At 37.0% G+C, this 18572-nt stretch overlaps 1 protein-coding gene across 2 annotated transcripts in view; it reads left to right on the top strand.

Moving 5' to 3' along the window:
- Positions 1–18572, top strand: part of BEND6 (BEN domain containing 6) — a 64460-nt gene that overhangs the window by 33560 nt on the left and 12328 nt on the right. Inside the window, exons 3-4 of one of the 2 annotated variants that reach the window (XM_030315752.1) lie at positions 3364–3399; positions 5198–5375. In XM_030315752.1, coding sequence (XP_030171612.1) covers positions 3364–3399; positions 5198–5375 — 214 coding nt within the window. The remainder of the gene's footprint in view (positions 1–3363; positions 3400–5197; positions 5376–18572) is intronic. The other variant, XM_030315753.1, reaches the window with a different exon arrangement.

Genomic DNA, 18572 nt, shown 5'->3' on the forward strand with positions numbered 1-18572 from the left:
TTAATATGAAATTTATTGTCAAATTGATTTCCATACAACACCCAGTGCTCATCCCAACAGGTGCCCTCCTCAATGCCCATCACCCACCCCTCCCTCCCTCCCACCCCCCATCAACCCTTAGTTTATTCTCAGTTTTTAAGAGTCTTTTATGGTTTGGCTCTCTCCCTCTCTAACTTTTTTTTTCTTCCCCTCCCCCATGGTCTTCTGTTAAGTTTCTCAGGATCCATATAAGAGTGAAAACATATGGTATCTGTCTTTCTCTGTATGACTTATTTCACTTAGCATAACACTCTCCAGTTCCATCCATGTTGCTATAAAGGCCATATTTCATTCTTTCTTATTGCCAAGTAGTATTCCATTGTGTATATAAACCACAATTTCCTTATCCATTCATCAGTTGATGGACATTTAGGCTTTTTTCATAATTTGGCTATTGTTGAAAGTGCTGCTATAAACATTGGGGTACAAGTGCCCCTATGCATCAGCATTCCTGTATCCCTTGGGTAATTCCTAGCAGTGCTATTGTGGGGTCATAGGGTAGATCTATTTTTAATTTTTTGAGGAACCTCCACACTGTTTGCCAGGGCGGCTGCATCAGTTTGCACACCCACCAACAGTGCAAGAGGGTTCCCATTTCTCCACATCCTCTCCAGCATCTATAGTCCCCTGATTTGTTCATTTTAGCCACTCTGACTGGTGTGAGGTCATATCTCAGTGTGGTTTTGATTTGTATTTCCCTGATGAGGAGTGACATTGTCTGCTCTAATCTTTATTACATCCCTCCTTTTCCTGGATTTGGGGTTTTGTCTGTTCTTCTTTTCTAGCTCCTTTAGATGTAAGGTTAGGTTGTTTATTTGAGATTTTTCTTGCTTCTTGAGGTAGGCCTGTATTGCTATAAACTTCCCTCTTAACACCACTTTTGCTACATCCCAAAGATTTTGGACCATTGCATTTTCATTTTCACTTGTTTTCATTTCTTCTTTTATTTATTAGCCGACCCATTCATTATTTAGTAGCATGTTATTTAACCTCTATGTATGTGTGCTCTTGCCAGATTTTTTCTTGTGGTTGATTTCTAGTTTCATAGCATTGTGGTCAGAAAAGATGCATGGTAAGACTTTGATTTTCTTTTTATTTTATTGAGACTCGTTTTGTGGCCTAATATGTGCTCTATTCTGGAGAACATTCTATGTGCACTTGGAAAGAATGTGAATACTGCCATTTTAGAATAGAATGTTCTGAATATGTCTGTTAAACCCATCTAGTCCAGGGTGTCATTCAAAGCCACTGTTTCCTTATTGATTTTCTGTTTGGATGATCTGTCCATCATTATATAAGTGGGGTGTTACATTAGTTACCATAGTAGTCCCCTACTATTATTCTATTACTATTGATTATTTCCTTTATGTTTCCTATTAAATGTTTTATGTATTTGGGTGTTCTGATCTTGAATGCATAATTATTTACAATTGTATCCTTTTGTTGAATTGTCCCCATTATTATTGTATAGTGTCCTCTTTGTCTCTTGTTCCAGTTTTTGTTTTAAAATCTATTTTGTCCTATATAAGTATTGCTACCCTGGCTTTCTTTTGACATCCATTTGCATGATAAATGTTTCTCCATCCCCTCACTTTCTTTGCTGCTGTTGTTGTTGTTGTATAAGAGAGGTGCAGAGGGGCAGAGAGAGAGGGAGAGAGGGAGAAAGAAGTGGGTCTCACCTGAAGCGGGGCTCATGTTCACCTGAAGTGGAGCTTGAGCTTACCTGATGTGGGACTCAAACTCACGAACCATAAGATCATGACCTGAGCCAGAGTCAGATGCTTAACTGACTGAGCCACCCAGGTGCCCTCCATCCCCTCACTTTCAATCTGCAGGTGTCTTTTTTTTTTAAAGAAGAGACTTTTAATTTTTTGTATTTTTAAATGTTTATTTATTTTGAGAGAGAGAGAGGATGAGCAAAGTAGGGGCAGAGAGGGAAGGAAAGAGAGAATCCCAAACAGGCTCCAAGCCCAGCATGGAGGAGCCAACACTGGGCCTCAGTCCCATGAGATCATGACCTCAGCCAATATCAAGAGTCAGATGCTTAACCAACTGAGCTACCCAGGCAGCCCTGAAATGAGTCTTTTATAGGCAGAAAATAGATGGGTCTTGTTTTTTATCCATTCTGTCACCCTATGTCTTTTGATTGGAGTGTTTAGTCCCTTTACATTCAAAGTAATGATTAATTGATATGTATTTATTGTCACTTTTATTTTTTTACTTCTTTGTAGTTGTTCCTATAGATTTTCTCTGATCCTTTCTTCTCTTGCTCTCTTTCATGGTTTGTTGGCTTTCTTTAGTGAAATACTTGGATACCTTTCTCTTTATTCCTTGCATATCTCCTGTTTTTTTATTTGTGGTTACCACTAGGTTTTTATATAACATCTTCTGCATAGAGTAGTCTATATTAGGTTGATGATTGCTTAAGTTTGAAACCATTTCTTACTCCTCCCCAACGTTTTAGGTATATAGTGTCATATTCTACATCCTTTCATTTTATGAATACCTTTGACTGGTTTTTACAAAAATACTTACTTTTACTGCTCTTGTGTATTTTACTTTTCATACTCTCCTTTATGGTCTTTCCTTTATATTCAAAGGAATATTTCTTGAAGGCTTGTTTAGTAGTCATGAACTCTTTTATTTTTTGTCTGAGAAACTTTTTATTTCTCCTTCGATTTTGTATGATACTCTCTGATAGAGTTTTCTTAGCTACAGCTTTTTCTTTTCAGGAGTTTGAATGTATCATTCCACTTCCTGCTGTCCTGCAAAGTTTCTGCTGAAAAATCCACTGATAGCCTTATGGAGTTTCCCTTGTATGTAACTGTCTTCCTTTCTCTTGCTGCTTTAAAATTTTTTTTCTTTATCATTACTTTTTGCCATTTTAATTACTATGTGTCTTGGTATGGACCTTCTTGGGTTGAATTTGGGGGCTTAGGGGAATCTCCGTGCTTTCTGGATCTGGATATCAGTTTCCTTCCCCAGATTAGGGAAGTTTTCAGCTATTATTTCTCCAAGTAAATTTTCTGCCTTCTTTTCTCTCTCTTCTTCCTCTGAGATCTCTATAATATGAATGGTATTATGCTTAAGGGGGTCACTGAGTTCCCAAAGACTATTCTCAATTTGAGCAAAAGGAAGGAAAGAAAATGAGCTTTTCTTAGCAAAATTAGTTTTTGCTCAGCTTGGTTACTCTCCATTACTTTGTCTTCCAGGTCATTAATTCATTCCTCGCTTCATCTAGACTGCTATTTATTCCATCAAATGTATTTTAAATTTCAATTATTTTGGTCTTGATCTGATTGTTTTTTTATCTCTGTGTTAAAGGTCTCACTGATGTCCTGCCCTCTTTTCTCAAGTCCAGTGAGTATCTTTATGATCATTACTTTATTATTTTATCTATCTATCTATCTATCTTTAGAGAGATTGAGAGAGCATGCATAGGGGAGAGGGACGAAGGAGTAAGAGAGAGAATCCCAAGCAGGCTCCATGTTCAGCACAGACACAGGGCTTGATCCTACAATACTGGAATCATAACCTAAGCTGAAATCAAAAGTCAGATGCTCAACTGACTAAGCCACCCAGGCACCCCTTATCATTACTTTAAAATCTCTATCAGACATATTACTCATATCCATTTTGCTTAGGTCCCTTGCTAGTATTTGTTCCTTTTCTTTCATTTGGGACATATTCTTGCATCTCCTCATTTTAACTCTGTGTCTGTTTCTCTGTGTTAGAAAACTCAGCTACTTCTCTTGCCATTTACAATAATAACGTTACAAAGAAGAGGTCCTCTATTGCTCTGTACTGCAGTGTTCCCTATTCCCCAGGGCCTAACACTTCAAGGAGTGTCTCCTATGTGTGTTGCATGTGCTCTGCTGTTGAATCTTGGCCTTTTCTTCCTTCAGTCCAGTTGTCTGCAAAAGTTTTCTTTGCCTACTGTGGGCATTGTTTGATCCCTAGCAGGAGTGGGGCCCACTGCCACCTTCTAAAAGGTTCTGGAATTGTGTGGTCTGTCTACACACTGAACTATTTCTGTTTCACCAGTTTCCTCAGCACTTACCTGTTTCCTGACAAGGACAAAGGGACCATCTGGATTCTCTAGCTGCTTTGTAAGAACTCTGGAGAGTCTGGCTGCTCTCTCTGGTCCAACTGTCTAGATACTAATATTGGCCATTTCAGATTTATGACCCTGAGAAAGACCATGTTGACATGATGCTAATGCTGGACATCATGCCTTTTTGGGGAGTTTTTAATGCACTGAGAGGGAAGGAGCCAATCCTGTTGCTCTAAGATTGCCCCTCATTTATCTGGATGTTTCTAACATATACCCTTACCCCATGATCCTTCTCCCTTCCCCTCAAATAGTGGGGTCAGGAAGAGCAAAGACACTTGAATCTGATTTCCTGCCATTCCAGCTACTTATTCCCTAGGCTCCTCCTGGCACCAGAATGTCTCTTCCTTTCCTGTACAACAGAAACTTTCTTTATGTCATACCTTTATCTCTTATATTCTAAAGTTTATTTTTAAAAACTTTATACTCCAGCCTTTTAGGTTTGGATCTTTATAAATTCATTATCAAGGCAAATTTGGTAATTTGAGGAAATCCTTTTCTGTCTCAACACAGCCTGTGTTTTGCAACTCAAATGTGTATGTTTCAGAGTATTGTCTTGCTATTGATCTTAAAAATTATTTTTAAAACTAAAAGGAAAGCATGAATGTTTTGTTCTAGGTGAATCTTCTCTCTCTTTTCTCTGATGCAATAAACCCCAAAATTTCTAACAGTCTCAACAGAGAGACTGTGAGTGAAGAGTTAGGGGAAAAATGGAGGGTGGGGATGAGTTACAAATATTTGAGTGGCAGTCTGGTTGACCCTTCTCTGTTATACTATTTTCCTACTTTATATTCTTCACTGAAGTTAGACAGAATCCTGATTTTTGCTATGTGAGAGATGTGTGCATGAAACTTTGATGTCTTACCTTTTCCTGAGCTCTCCTGGAGAGAGGAAGACAAAGCTGAGGCTAGTTCACTAGGTAAGACATCTGTAGCAGGAAATGCCCAGGAGATGAGGGTTTTGTAGGTCCCTTCAGCACACAGAACATGGGATAAACCATTAAAGTCACTTTGAAGCTTTCTTTGTTGTGCCTGCCTTGTATTTTAGAGAGACCCATATTCAGGAAATGCCTTTCTGCCTGGTGAGAGCTCCAGTGAGGAAGAAGAGCCTTTAGCAGAATTGTCAAAGGAGGAATTGTGCACGAAAATAAAAAGCCTGAAACAAAAACTAACAAACACCCGGAAAGAAAACAGCCGACTTCGACAGTCTTTGGTCATGCTTCAAGGTAAACTTTGAGAAAACTGACATTTTTAGATGAAAGGGAAAATATATGATAAATGAAAATTATTGCAAATCACCTGTCAAGAATGAAAAAGAAAATGACTACCTTAGAGAAAAAAATCAAACATCACATTTAAAAAAAATCTGTGATTTTCTAAGCACTCTATTGAAGCCTTTAATTTATAGCTTAGACAATTTTAGATTATTCCTACAAAATACCAAATGTTGTATTCACTTAATAACATTCAGTGGATACTTACTGAGCATTTAATAGAGGCTACTTACTGTGGTAGGCCCCAGAAAGAAAAGATTACTAAGACAGAACAAATACACAAAGGTGTTTATGATGTATTGATCTCATTCCCCTCTGCCAGGGAAAGCACTAGAAAATGAGGCCTGTTATGATCTATTACAGAATTACTGGAATTAAAGATCCCATATATTAAATTGTAGTATTGTAATTGGGAAAAGTGGTTTGAGAAAATAATCACAAATTATTGAGAAATAATCACATTCCATTGAAGACTGATAAATGAGAAAGATCCATCTTTGCAAATTAAAAACCACTTGGTATAATGCCTTCTGTATGGTCTTATATTGTATTTAAGTATTTATTTTTCAAAAATTATGTTTTCCATTTGCAGTTCAGCACTAGGCACTATTTTGTGCTGCTGAATATTTGGCAATCATATGCTATGCTGGGCAGCATCTTGTTGTAAAACAGTAAATACACAGAACATTTTGAAAATAAATCCCTCTGGCTTCTGCACAAAATGAGTGCAAATAACACAAGGAAGAAAGTGAAGAAGGACCACTCTCTAACAGTACTGCAGTCATCCAGACTAACAAGATGGCAACCTAGTCCAGGGTAATAGCATGGATGCAAAGAGGATAGTTCCACATATTTTTGGAGGCAGAAATGATCAGAGACAGATAGAACATGGTGATGAGCTAGATTTACAAAGTAATGACTCACATGCTTTCCTAAGTATATTTATTAAATTGAAGACTTCATAATTTTATATAGAAACAGCTACATCTTAAATATGTTTATTGCATCACCAAGCCATTATCTCTTTATTTTTTCGACTTTAAATATTGAATTTTTGTAACCAATGTTTTTTTCTGGTGAGGTTTTTGCAAATTTCAAAGAATAGATAATTTTCATTTTTATTTAATCTGTTCCAGAACTTAGAGTATGATTAAAAGCTAGTTTATAAACATAGCATAAATTGCTGGTTCGAAGTATTGATTTTTGAGTTATAGACTTTAGTTTGAATCCCATCTCTGCTTATTAGCTATACAACTTTGGCCATGTTGCTTTCCTGGGCCCTCAGCCCCACCTTCAATCTTCTTATCTACAAAATGGGGATGAGGGTAATCTGTCATGTCCTTCCTGCTATGAAGATTAAAAGAGATCATTGGAAGAAATGCTTTCCCCAGAGCACATGATAGGTGGTCAGTAATGGCATTTATTATTATTATTGTCTCTGTTTTTATCAACACCAGAACTTGACACATAAAGCCCAAAAAGAAAATTATTAGACCAATCTTTGTTACACATTTAGATGAGAAAATTCTAAATGAAAGAGTAGCAAATGAGTCTCAATAGTATATGAAAGGAATCACTATGACCAGTTTTTTCTCTCTCCCATACTCCCAAATGCCATTTCATTTTCTTTTTTTTTTTTTCTTTTTTTTTTTATGAAATTTATTGACAAATTGGTTTCCATACAACACCCAGTGCTCATCCCAAAAGGTGCCCTCCTCAATACCCATCACCCACCCTCCCCTCCCTCCCACCCCCCATCAACCCTCAGTTTGTTCTCAGTCCATCAACTGATGAATGGATAAAGAAATTGTGGTTTATATACACAATGGAATACTATGTGGCAATGAGAAAAAATGAAATATGGCCCTTTGTAGCAACGTGGATGGAACTGGAGAGTGTAATGCTAAGTGAAATAAGCCATACAGAGAAAGACAGATACCATATGGTTTCACTCTTATGTGGATCCTGAGAAACTTGCCATTTCATTTTCTTCTCTCTCTGCCAATTTCTCATACCTCCTCCCATATCCTCGCTTTCAGGTGATGACTTTGCTTCCAACTTCACTGTGAAATTGGAGGATATGAAAGAGACTGTCATCTCCCTGCACACATGCTTTATTTATTTTATTTTTTTATATTTTAAGTAAGGATCTCTGCCCAACTTGGAGCTTGAATCCATGACCTCAAGACCAAGAGTTCCATGCTCTACCAACTGATTCAGCTGGATGCCCTATCCTTGTACCCATGCTTAATGCTTCACTCTCTCCTGTCGCTCATGATGACCTATCCTCTTGTAGGGCCAAAGGCAGTATCTGTGCATCAGATACCATCTTCTTTTACCTAAGCACAGAGCTCTGGAGGTTCTCCCTGCTCTCTGCTACAAGATAAAATTTTCTTCCTCTAATGAATCATTCCCATTAAAATCAGACATACCATTATTTCTCCCATTTAAAAAACAAAACAAAACAAAACCCCTTTCAGGCATTTTGCTTTTCCACCTTCCACCCTATTTGTCTCCTTCCCTTTAGAGGAAGAACTCCCTAAATGACTTGACACTACACACTGTGTTCAGTTTTTCCCCTTTTATTCTCTCTGGCTCCACTTCAATTAGTTCCTTTTCCTTCTATTGTAACTTCTTTTCTCTTGATCAGCAATAACCTCCATATATAAGCTTGCTAGTAACAAAGTACCACAAATTGGGTAGCTTAAACAACATAAATGTGTTGTCTCCCACTTCTAGAAGCTAGGATTCCAAAATCAAGGTGTCAACAGGGCCACACTCCCACTAAAGGTGCCAGGTAAGTTCTCTCTCAGTTTCTGGTTGTTCCTTGGGTTGAGGCCACATAATGCCAGTCTTCACATGGTGTTCTCCCTGTATGCTTCTCTCTCATCATGTTTAAAAGTCCCCCTTCTTATGAAGACACCAATCATACTGGATCAGAGCCCACCCTAATGATCTCATTTAAATTGATTACATCTGTAAAGACCCTACTTCCCAAGAAGGTCACATTCTGAGGTACTGGGGTTTAGGACTCCAAAGTTTCTTTTTTGAGGGGACACAATTCAACCCATAACATTACATATTGCTAGCCTCGAAATCCATTTCTCAATGATCATCTAACTACCCTGTAAGAGCAGACTGCAAAGTGGTTATCTTTTGCTCAGTAATTCTTTAAAACTCTCTGAACTAATAATCAGGGATCTTTTTCAACTTATAAAGCCTACTAACTAAGAAAAACAGCAGAATATATATATGCCACTTTAGACATTCAGAATGGCAAATGTATTTGTGCTATATATGTATGTGTTAAGCATTTGAAACTTATCTTGTGGACCACAACTGACTAACACCATAAGATATAAGAGGAAGGGGCACCTAGGTGGCTTAGTTGGTTAAGCACCTGACTCTTGATTTTGGCTCAGGTAGTGATCTCACGGTTTGTGGAATGAGTGCCACATCGGGTGCTGCACTGATACCACTGAGACTACTTGGGATCCTCTCTCTGCCTCTTTCTCTGCCTCTCCCTTTCTCAAAATAAATAAATAAACACTAAAAAAAGAAGATATAAAAGAGAAAAAGGTGACATATCTATTGTATAGAAGGTATCCATTTATTTTGTCATTATTTTTAGAAAATGAATGTGTACCATAAAAAGGAAAGCATTGACTAAAAACTCAAGTCTCATAACTAATGAGATTACAGTGAAGAATAAAAAATTAGTTAAGTTTTGCCCAGATTTCTTTAAGTATGATATAAAGCTTAAGTGAAATATGTGTGACTCTCCCTTCTTTCTTGAAATCCTGCTAAAAATAAACTTAAAATGCATAAAAGGAAATGACAAGAAAACCTGAAAGAAGACCACAGGAGATAAAAGATACCAATAAAATTTTACAACCTGAAAAACAGATGGATGAGTAGTGACTAACTCTGTAGAAATCTGAAAACTCAGTGTCTGTGATGGGGGTGAGGAGGGGATAGAGGTAGAGAAATTAAAAAGAAATAAGTCATATCACACCACAGAACTATAAATGGTTTAGGAATTGTCCGTGTGAAAGGGATTAGGATAGTGCTGGTAGTGTGAAAAGACCTACATGAAGAGGTCACTGAAAGGAAGAGTCACTGAAAGACCTACACAAAGACACTTTGGGACCACAAAGTTACATATTCTTCCCATGCTGTCTGCAACTACCACTCTTCACCACAGCAAAAGATGGAGGTTTTCTCTCAGGAGGGGTTGAACCAGAGCTATGAACTCAGGGACACTGGGCACACCTGAGGGAAGGTGATTATTTGAGGAAATCTTCTATCATGGAAAACAGACCAAAACAAACTAAGAGAAAAATAAAGTCAAAGGAAACAGATAATTCAGGGAGCAGAAGAAATATACATGATATAAGAACGGGGTAATTTAAGAAATGAATATCCACCCAGGGGCGCCTGGGTGCCTCAGTTCCTTAAGCATCTGACTTTGGCTCAGGTTATGATCTCATGGTTCATGGGTTTGAGCCCCTCATTGGGCTCTGTGCTGACAGCTCAGAGCCTGGAGCCTGCTTTGGATTCTGGGTCTCCCTCTCTCTCTGCCCCTAACCCACTTGCATTCTGTCTCTGTCTCTCTCAAAAATAAGTAAACATTTTTTAAAAATTAAAAAACAATTTAAAAAAAAAAAGGAGAAAAAGAAAAGAAATGAATATCCAAAGACCAAGCGGGGAGAAACCTAGAAATTCAATAAAATGTCTGGAAGTTAAAGTTAAGAAAATCTTGTAGATATTAGAGTAAGAAGACCAAGAAAAGGAAAATAGAGAAGATTGGGAAAAATAAAGAATTAGTCCTGGAAGTCGAATGCTCAAAGAGAAGAAGTTCTTTTTTATTTTAATTAAAAAAAATATTTTATTTCTTTTTGAGAGAGAGAGCAAGAGCGGGGAAGTGGTAGAGAGTGAGGGAGACACAGAATCCAAAGCAGACTCCAGGCTCTGTGCTGTCAGTACAGAGCCTGCCCTAGGGCTTGAACCCACAAACTGTGAGATCATGACCTGAGCCAAAGTTGGAGGCTTAACAGACTGAGCCATCCAGGCACCCCTTAATTTTTTTAATGTTTATTTATTTTTGAGAGGGAGAGAGAGAGAGACAGAGTGCAAGCAGGGGAGGGGCAGAGAGAGAGAGAGAGACAGAATCTGAAGTAGGCTCTAGGCTCTGTGCTGTCAGCACAGATCCAGATGCGAGGCTTTAACTCATGAACTGCGAGATCATGACCTGAGCCAAAGTCAGTTGCTTAACCGACTGAGCCACCCAGGTGCCCCCAAAGACAAAAAATTCTAAAAGATGAAAGAAGAAGGAGAAGCTAACTGACTAACACAAACTTTTAGATTAAAAGATACCACCAAAAGCAAAAAGACTTGACTAAGTCATAACATTGTGAACTTTTAGAACACCAGAAGTAAAGGGAAGACCCAAAAGCTTTCAGAGAGAATAAGCATGTCCCAGGCTAAGGACTGGAAATCAGAATAGCATTGGCCTTTTCACCAACAACAAAGGAAGCTCCAAGATAATTATGCAATGCCTTCCAAATCTAGACTTCTATACCCAGTGATTTATCAGCCAAGTTTGAGGGTAGAATAATAATACTTTCACACTTATAAAATCTCACTAATGTGCTTCCTATGATTTCTTTTTCAAAGGTAACAGAGGATGCACTCCTCCCAAATGAGAGAGTAAATCTAGAAAAATAAAAACATGATATCCAGAAAATTGGTGGTCCAATTCAGGAGAAAGACAAAGAGGGGCCATAGAATGATAGTGAAGGGAAGCTCCAGGATGACAAGTATACAGTGGCCTAGAAGCAGCTAGCCCAGATTATGGAGGGGTATGGAGGGCTCCAGGGGAGAGAACTCCAAGAAAAATATGAAATTGATAAATGACATGATGTATCCAAATATAATGAAAGGAGATTTTACACCTCCGACAGGAAGTTTAGAGATGTATAAGTGAGAGAAATAGTGTAAAATAATAATAGTAATAATAATAATGTAATTATTAACTCTATGGAAAAATGTTTTAAAGAAAAGTAATTGTGAATAATATTTGCATCACTATAATAATGTAAGCACAATATTTATTGAACTAACAATTGTGTTACCATTATTCTGGGGTGATGAGAAGAGTGTGTACATGTTTGCATGTGATTAGCAGGTGTGTGTGTTTCTGTGTGGCTGGGGGAGGATTTGAAAGAGAGCAATATTGTCATACTACATATTTGAAAATCAGTAAGTTGGTTGCCTGGCTGACTCAGTCATAGATCATGTGACTCTTGATCTTGGGGTCATGAGTTCAAGCCCCACATTGCACGTACAGCTTACCAAAGAAAGAAAGAAAGAAAGAAAGAAAGAAAGAAAGAAAGAATTATATGGATCTGAAAAAAAAACAGTAAATAGTTGTATATGCATATTATTATTTAAGACTATGAAGGTAAATACCAGAAGAAGCATGTAAATGGATTGGAATTGGTGGTCTCTAAGAGTGTTAGTCAAGAGAGGTGAGTGACAGGGCAGAGGACTACTGTTATTCATTATAAGCCTTATTTTACTTAAAAACTGATCAATAACGAGTACATGATAGGTGTTCAAATCTAGCAGCTATCATTTTTTTTAATCAGTAATTTCCTTATAGGTCAGAAATTGCCAGTTATATTTCTAGAAGAGAAAAAAAATCTAGTCACATTAATCACAAACAACTATAAAATATCTACTAACAACCCTAATAAGAAATGTATGTGATCAATGAAGAAAAATTAAAAAATCACTGGAGGGGCTCCTGGGTGGATCAGTCGGTTGAATGTCCAACTCTTGATTTCAGCTCAAGTCATGGTCCCAGGGTCATGGGATTGGGCCCTGCGTCAGGACTCTGCATTGGACATGGAGCCTGCTAAAGACTTTCTCTCTCTCCCTCTCCCCTATCCCCAGCTTGTGCTCTCTCTCTCTCTCTCTCTAAAATAAAAACAAAAACAAAAACAAAACAAAACAAAAAAACCCAAAACCTCACTGGAGAAATATACAAACCTAAATTAATGGAGAGGTTTGTCACATTCATTGATGAGAGGAGAAGATACCAATTTATCCCCAAATAACTAATACTTTGAGTGGAATTCCAATAAAAATACTAATGATTTTTTGTTTTGTTTTGTTTTTGGGAATTTGGCAATGATTATTATAAAGTTAACCTGAGAAAATAAATAGGCAAAATCAATAAAGACCATTCTGAAAAAGAATATGTGTATAACCTATCAACATTAAATCATATAAATTTCCAATTATTAAAAATGACTTGCTAGTGCAAGATCAGCAGATCAGTGGAACAGAATTTATATCCCCCAAACAGAACCTTATATGTGATACAGAAACTATCCTAGAGGCCATATGGCGTAAAGGTAAAGAGTATAGATTTAGAGGGGCCAAACCACCTGGGTCCAAACCCCGGCTCTGCCACCTACTAGCTGTGTAACCATATGCAAGTTGTTTAACTGCTCTGTGCCTCAGTTTCCTCATCTCAAAACTGGAAATAATAAAAGTACTTAGCTGGGTGACATGTGAAGCATTCAGAACAGAACCTGGCTGTGTAAGTATTTGCTATTCCAGGGTTCACGATCACAAATCATAGGGCCAGCTTCTTGGATGCCTGACCTGTACAGTCCCTGACAACCCTACTCTTAGAAAGGTCCCAAATACTGGTTAAAAGCTCTGCTGTCACCATATTAAAATTTTTAAAAAGGTTTGAACAAGGAGTGCTGCATTTTCATTTTTGCAATGGGCTTGGCAATTTATGTAGCAAGTCCTGCAAGTTAATCAGAAAAAGGATAAATTATTCAACAAATGGCCCTGGGGAACTTGATATTCCAGTGCGTGTTGGGGGGAAGGTTGGGCAGCTTCAAATTAGGTGGTCATTTCACACCATATGGCACACTAAAATCATAGCTATACAGTTTAAATAAAAATGCCATCTTCTGAATTTTGAGTGGGAAGTACTGGTTTAAAAACATGATGAAATTTATCTTTAAAAATTAATACGTATTTTCTAATACTGTTTGTTCATTGAATAGGCCTAGAAACATGAACTCAAGAGCAAAGAGCCCTTCTAGCACCTAGATATGGTCTTATAATAACATTTCCTTCTAAAAGGAGCTAGGGTTCCTTGGAGAAATGGCTGATTCCAGAACTTGCACAGGAAATGTACAAAATGAGCCTTGTTGGGGCCTAGAACAGGAAATATAGATGAAAATCTTGTCATACCAGCAAGCAAGGCAGTTAGCAAAGACTATGTAGACATGCCAACCAGAAGAGATTCCCACTGGCCAAAGATGGGACAATTTGAGTTTCAATAATAATGATACCCGCAACAGGTTATCATGTATATTTAAATGCATGAGTTCATAATGGTATTCAAAAAAGAAAAAACTTAATGATCATCTGGAAACTGGCAAATATAGATAAAAAGTCAAGTATTTGCCCTGTCATTATTTATTATATGAAATGAACCTAAGCATAACCAAACAGTTGATGGGAGGAAGTTTCCCTTTGTACAAGAATTCTAGCCAATAATTAAAGAAGAATTAGAATATCACCATTTTTCAACCCCTTATGATGTAATGAAATATAAATGGTGATCATCAGTGACAGCTAATACCCCAAGAAACATTAACCATGCATTCTATCACTATCTGATAGAATTTAAAACACTACCTAAGGGGCGCCTGGGTGGCGCAGTCGGTTAAGCGTCCGACTTCAGCCAGGTCACGATCTCGCGCTCCGCTAGTTCGAGCCCCGCGTCAGGCTCTGGGCTGATGGCTCAGAGCCTGGAGCCTGTTTCCGATTCTGTGTCTCCCTCTCTCTCTGCCCCTCCCCCGTTCATGCTCTGTCTCTCTCTGTCCCAAAAATAAATAAACGTTGAAAAAAAATAAAATAAAATAAAACACTACCTAAATCTTATCAAGACTTTATATGTAATTACCAATTTAGAGCAAATACGGGGAACAGAATAATAAGTTAAACATGACTTGTAGATACAATCAGCAAAATCCCACTGCAGGAAACCCTGTAAAACTTACAACCCAATTTCTTCAATTAATAAATTCCAAAGAAAAAACTAGGACAGAGAGGAAAAAAAATCTATAGTTTATAAAAGGACAGTAACTAATCATAACATGTGGACTTTATTTGGATCCTGATTCAAATAAAGAAAAAAACAACAGTGATGAGAAAATCAGAGAAATTTGGACATTTACTAGTTTTTTTTAATGTTATTAAAGAACTGTTGATTGTCACAATGGTGTTTCTATTTTATATTTATGTAATATTTTTATATTTTAAACATATATGTTTATATGTTTTCTTGCCTTTAGAGATACATATGGAAATATTTACAGATAAATGAGATGCTGCCTATGATTTGTTGGAAGTATTCTTGGGGATGGAGAGAAAGTGGATGGGGGTTTAAAGAGAACAAGACTGGCTATGAGATGAAACTAGGGGATGGATATATGGGAGTTTACAATTTTTGTTTATGTTCAGAACTATCCATTAGAAGTTTAAAAATTATATCCAGGTGGAAAAAGCTCATTTGTAAAAAAATATTCAAACCATACAAAATATATGACTATTTTACGGATCTGAAAGGTGAATGACTTTGTAAGCATAAAATAAATAATACACTGAAGAAGACTGCTACTTTACAATAAAAACTAAAAATGTGTGTATGCTTTCAAAATATCATGAAATTAAAAGATAAACACTCTAAGAAAAATGCTTGCAACTTATGACAAATAAAAGGTTAAAATGCTTAACATATAAGGGAGTAAATAACAATAGCTAACACACTGTGCTTATAACACATTAGGCACAATTATAAGCACTTCACAAAAACTGAATTATCAAAAATAGAAAAAGTACTGTCTGGCTCAGGTGGTAGAACATGAAACATTTGAACTCAGGGTCATAAGTTTGAGCCCCACATTGGGCATAGAGATTACATTAAAAAAAATACTGGGCACCTGGGTGGCTCAGTCGGTTAAGCAGCTGACTTTGGCTCAAATCATGTCTTGTGGTTCATGAGTTCAATCCTCAAGTTGGGCTCTGTGCTGACAGCTCAGAGCCTAGAGCCTACTTCAGATTCTGTGTCTCCCTCTCTATCTGCCCCTCCTGCACTTATGCTCTGTCTCTGTCTCTCTCTCAAAAATTAAATAAACATTAGAAAAAAGTTTTTTAAGTACTAATATTCCATGGTCTAACAGATAATTCATAGAAGGTCAAATAATCAATAAATAAGTATATATTTAACTTCACAATAAAATAATTGCAATTTAAATTTTATTAACACTTCAACCTATCTAAATAGTGAAGATTATTGTTAGTGGTTAACACCTGTTGTTGATGCTGGAGTGAAATGCTGACTTCTTACATTGTTAGTGGGTGTATAAGTTGGAAGAATCTTTCTCGAGAGCAAGTATTAGTTGAGGTTGAATAACATTTATACCTTTGACCCTATTATTATGCTTTCAGGAATTTGTAGCATTTTGTGATCAGAGATACATATGAAGATGTATGTGCTAGGCAAGTCATAAAAGTTTTGTTTGAAATAAAGAAAAATTGGAAGCAACCTAAATTTGAAAAAAGGGAGCATTTAAATACATTATAAAACATCAATACCTCAGAATATTAGGGAACCATTAAAATCATGTTTTCAAGTGGAAAATAACCCATCAACAGGTGAATGAAAACTTTAATTATGGAGTATCCACATATTAAAATATTAGCAATGAAAAGGAATGAATAACTGATACATACAACAACATGAATGAATCTCAAAACATTATGCAGAGCAAAAAAAAAAAAGTCAGACCAAAAAAACTGAGAATATACCATTTGAAACCATTTATGTGTAATTCTAGAACAGGTAAAACTTATCTCTGACCAAAAATTCAAATCAGTGGTTGCCTCTAAGGCAAGTCTAGAGATTGACTCGGAAGGGACAAGAGACAACTTTCTGGATGGATGGAGATGTTCTATATCTTGTTGGGTGTCCATTAACTGGGTATATCACTTTGTCAAACTTATCCTCTTTTACCTACTTAATTTCTGCTCACACTTTGTGTAGGATCTTGCCTTTGAGTCTATGTAAATTAGACCTCAAAAGATCATATTTTCCAAGAAGATTTAGTGAAATAGGCAAATATTAAACTTACAGTTTTAATTGGAAAAAAGAACCATGACACAATGCTATGTATATAGTACAGTCCTAGTTATTTAAAAGAAAATACATGAATATGGGTGAAGATACACAGAAATGACAAGAAGGATACATTCCAATGAACATGTCCAACTTTCATTATTAGGAAAAAATCAGTAAATATTCTTCAAACCTCACTTTATAGAAAATTCCCTTTTTCTCTTTACATTCTAGCTGCCTTCTTACAGTTCCTCAAGTATAGGACTTGCATTTCCTTTGCCTCTGATGACCTCCTCATTTCCTCCAGCTATTTAATCCCTGCTCAGCCTTTGGCTCTCAGGTCAATCTTGATGTCCCCAGAGAAGTCCTCCATATGCCTCCCCTCCCCAGGCTGAGTTAAACATATTATGCCCCTCTCTTGTGACACTTAACAATTGTAATTTTTCATTTCTTTGTATGTACCTCAAGTTAACCCAACTGCAAAGTTAAGGGCACTGCCCTCTAGACTGCTACATTTGCCTAACACTTCGGATGCCAACTACAAGCTCAGACATTTTCCAAAACCACCCTCAGCTCCATTAATTTTCTAGAGAAACTCACAACTCACTGAAAATTACAGGAAAAGAATACAAATTAGAACCAGCCAAAGTTGGAAGACACACATAGGGCAGAGTCAGGGTGGCTTCCAAATGTGAGCTTCTGTTGTCTTCAGGATGCATTGCCCTCCTAGCATTTATATGTTATAATATGCATGGAGTATTGTCCATCTAGGAAGCTCACTGGAACTCCAATGTTCAGAGTTTTTATTGAAGGTTCATTGTGTAGGCATGATTAATTGATTGATTGGTTGGTTGCATATGTTGAACTCAGTCTCTAAATCATTCTAGCTTTCTGGCTGTGGTCTGCTTCTACACTAAGACTATTGGGTGTGATTGTCCACACACTGAGATATATCTTAGCATAAACTATCAGATGTGGGCTGAGAGGCTTACCCTGAAAAACAAAGACATGCCTCCTGTCACTCAGGAAATTCCAAGGGTTTACAGGCTACCTTTCAGGAACTAGGTGGTTAGGTGGAGGCCAGATCTCTCTTTAAGCAGGCCAAATTCTTACTCCACACCATGGTTGGGTAAATAGTGCTCCTCCCCCTCTTTCCTCCACCTCAGTTCCAAAAGGCCAGGATCACATTTGGTTTTGCTCCCAGTCTCAGTCTTAGCATTTAATATGGTGTTTAGCAAATGTTGACAATCTACCTAACATAGTTGTTTATGGCATGGAATTGCCTAAGTCTGAATTTGAATCTTGGTCTTCTTTTCACTGACTGGGTTGACCCTGGATGGGTTTTTTAACCTGTCTCACTGCCTAATTGTCCTCATCTGTAAACTAGGGGTAATGATAATATCTATCTCAGAGAGCAATGAGGATTAAATGAATGAACATCAGTAAAGTTCTCAGAATAGTGCCTGACACAGAGTAAAATCTAGATAAATGTTTATTATTAAATGCTCAATAAATAATGCTTATTGAATTAGTGTCTGGCACAATGAGAGATGCTTAGTAAATATCAACTGAAAGAATATAAAAGAAGATTTTCTTTAGTAGATTTTACTATTTTTCTATTAATATGGTACCAGGTGTATTGATTTGTACATATTATCAATATGCTGGTTTTCAGCTTTCAAATCAAATATTGGTCTAAAGATTATGGCTTAATAATGTGCTTAAGAAAAGTCCAAAAATGGTTTAGAGTCTTTTTATTTCTCCAACATCCAGTACCCTCAACCATAGAGTGGGAGCTAAATTAGATAGGGTTCAATGTGTCTTCCAGCTCCAACAAAATGTTATTTGTCCTTAGGAAACAAACTAGATATAACAACAGAGAAGACCATTTTACATGGAGACATGATCACCTTTGAATGTGTAAGTTCCATTTAAAA

The sequence above is a fragment of the Lynx canadensis genome, chromosome B2, assembly GCF_007474595.2.
Source record: "Lynx canadensis isolate LIC74 chromosome B2, mLynCan4.pri.v2, whole genome shotgun sequence".
In the NCBI taxonomy this organism is placed as follows: domain Eukaryota; kingdom Metazoa; phylum Chordata; class Mammalia; order Carnivora; family Felidae; genus Lynx; species Lynx canadensis.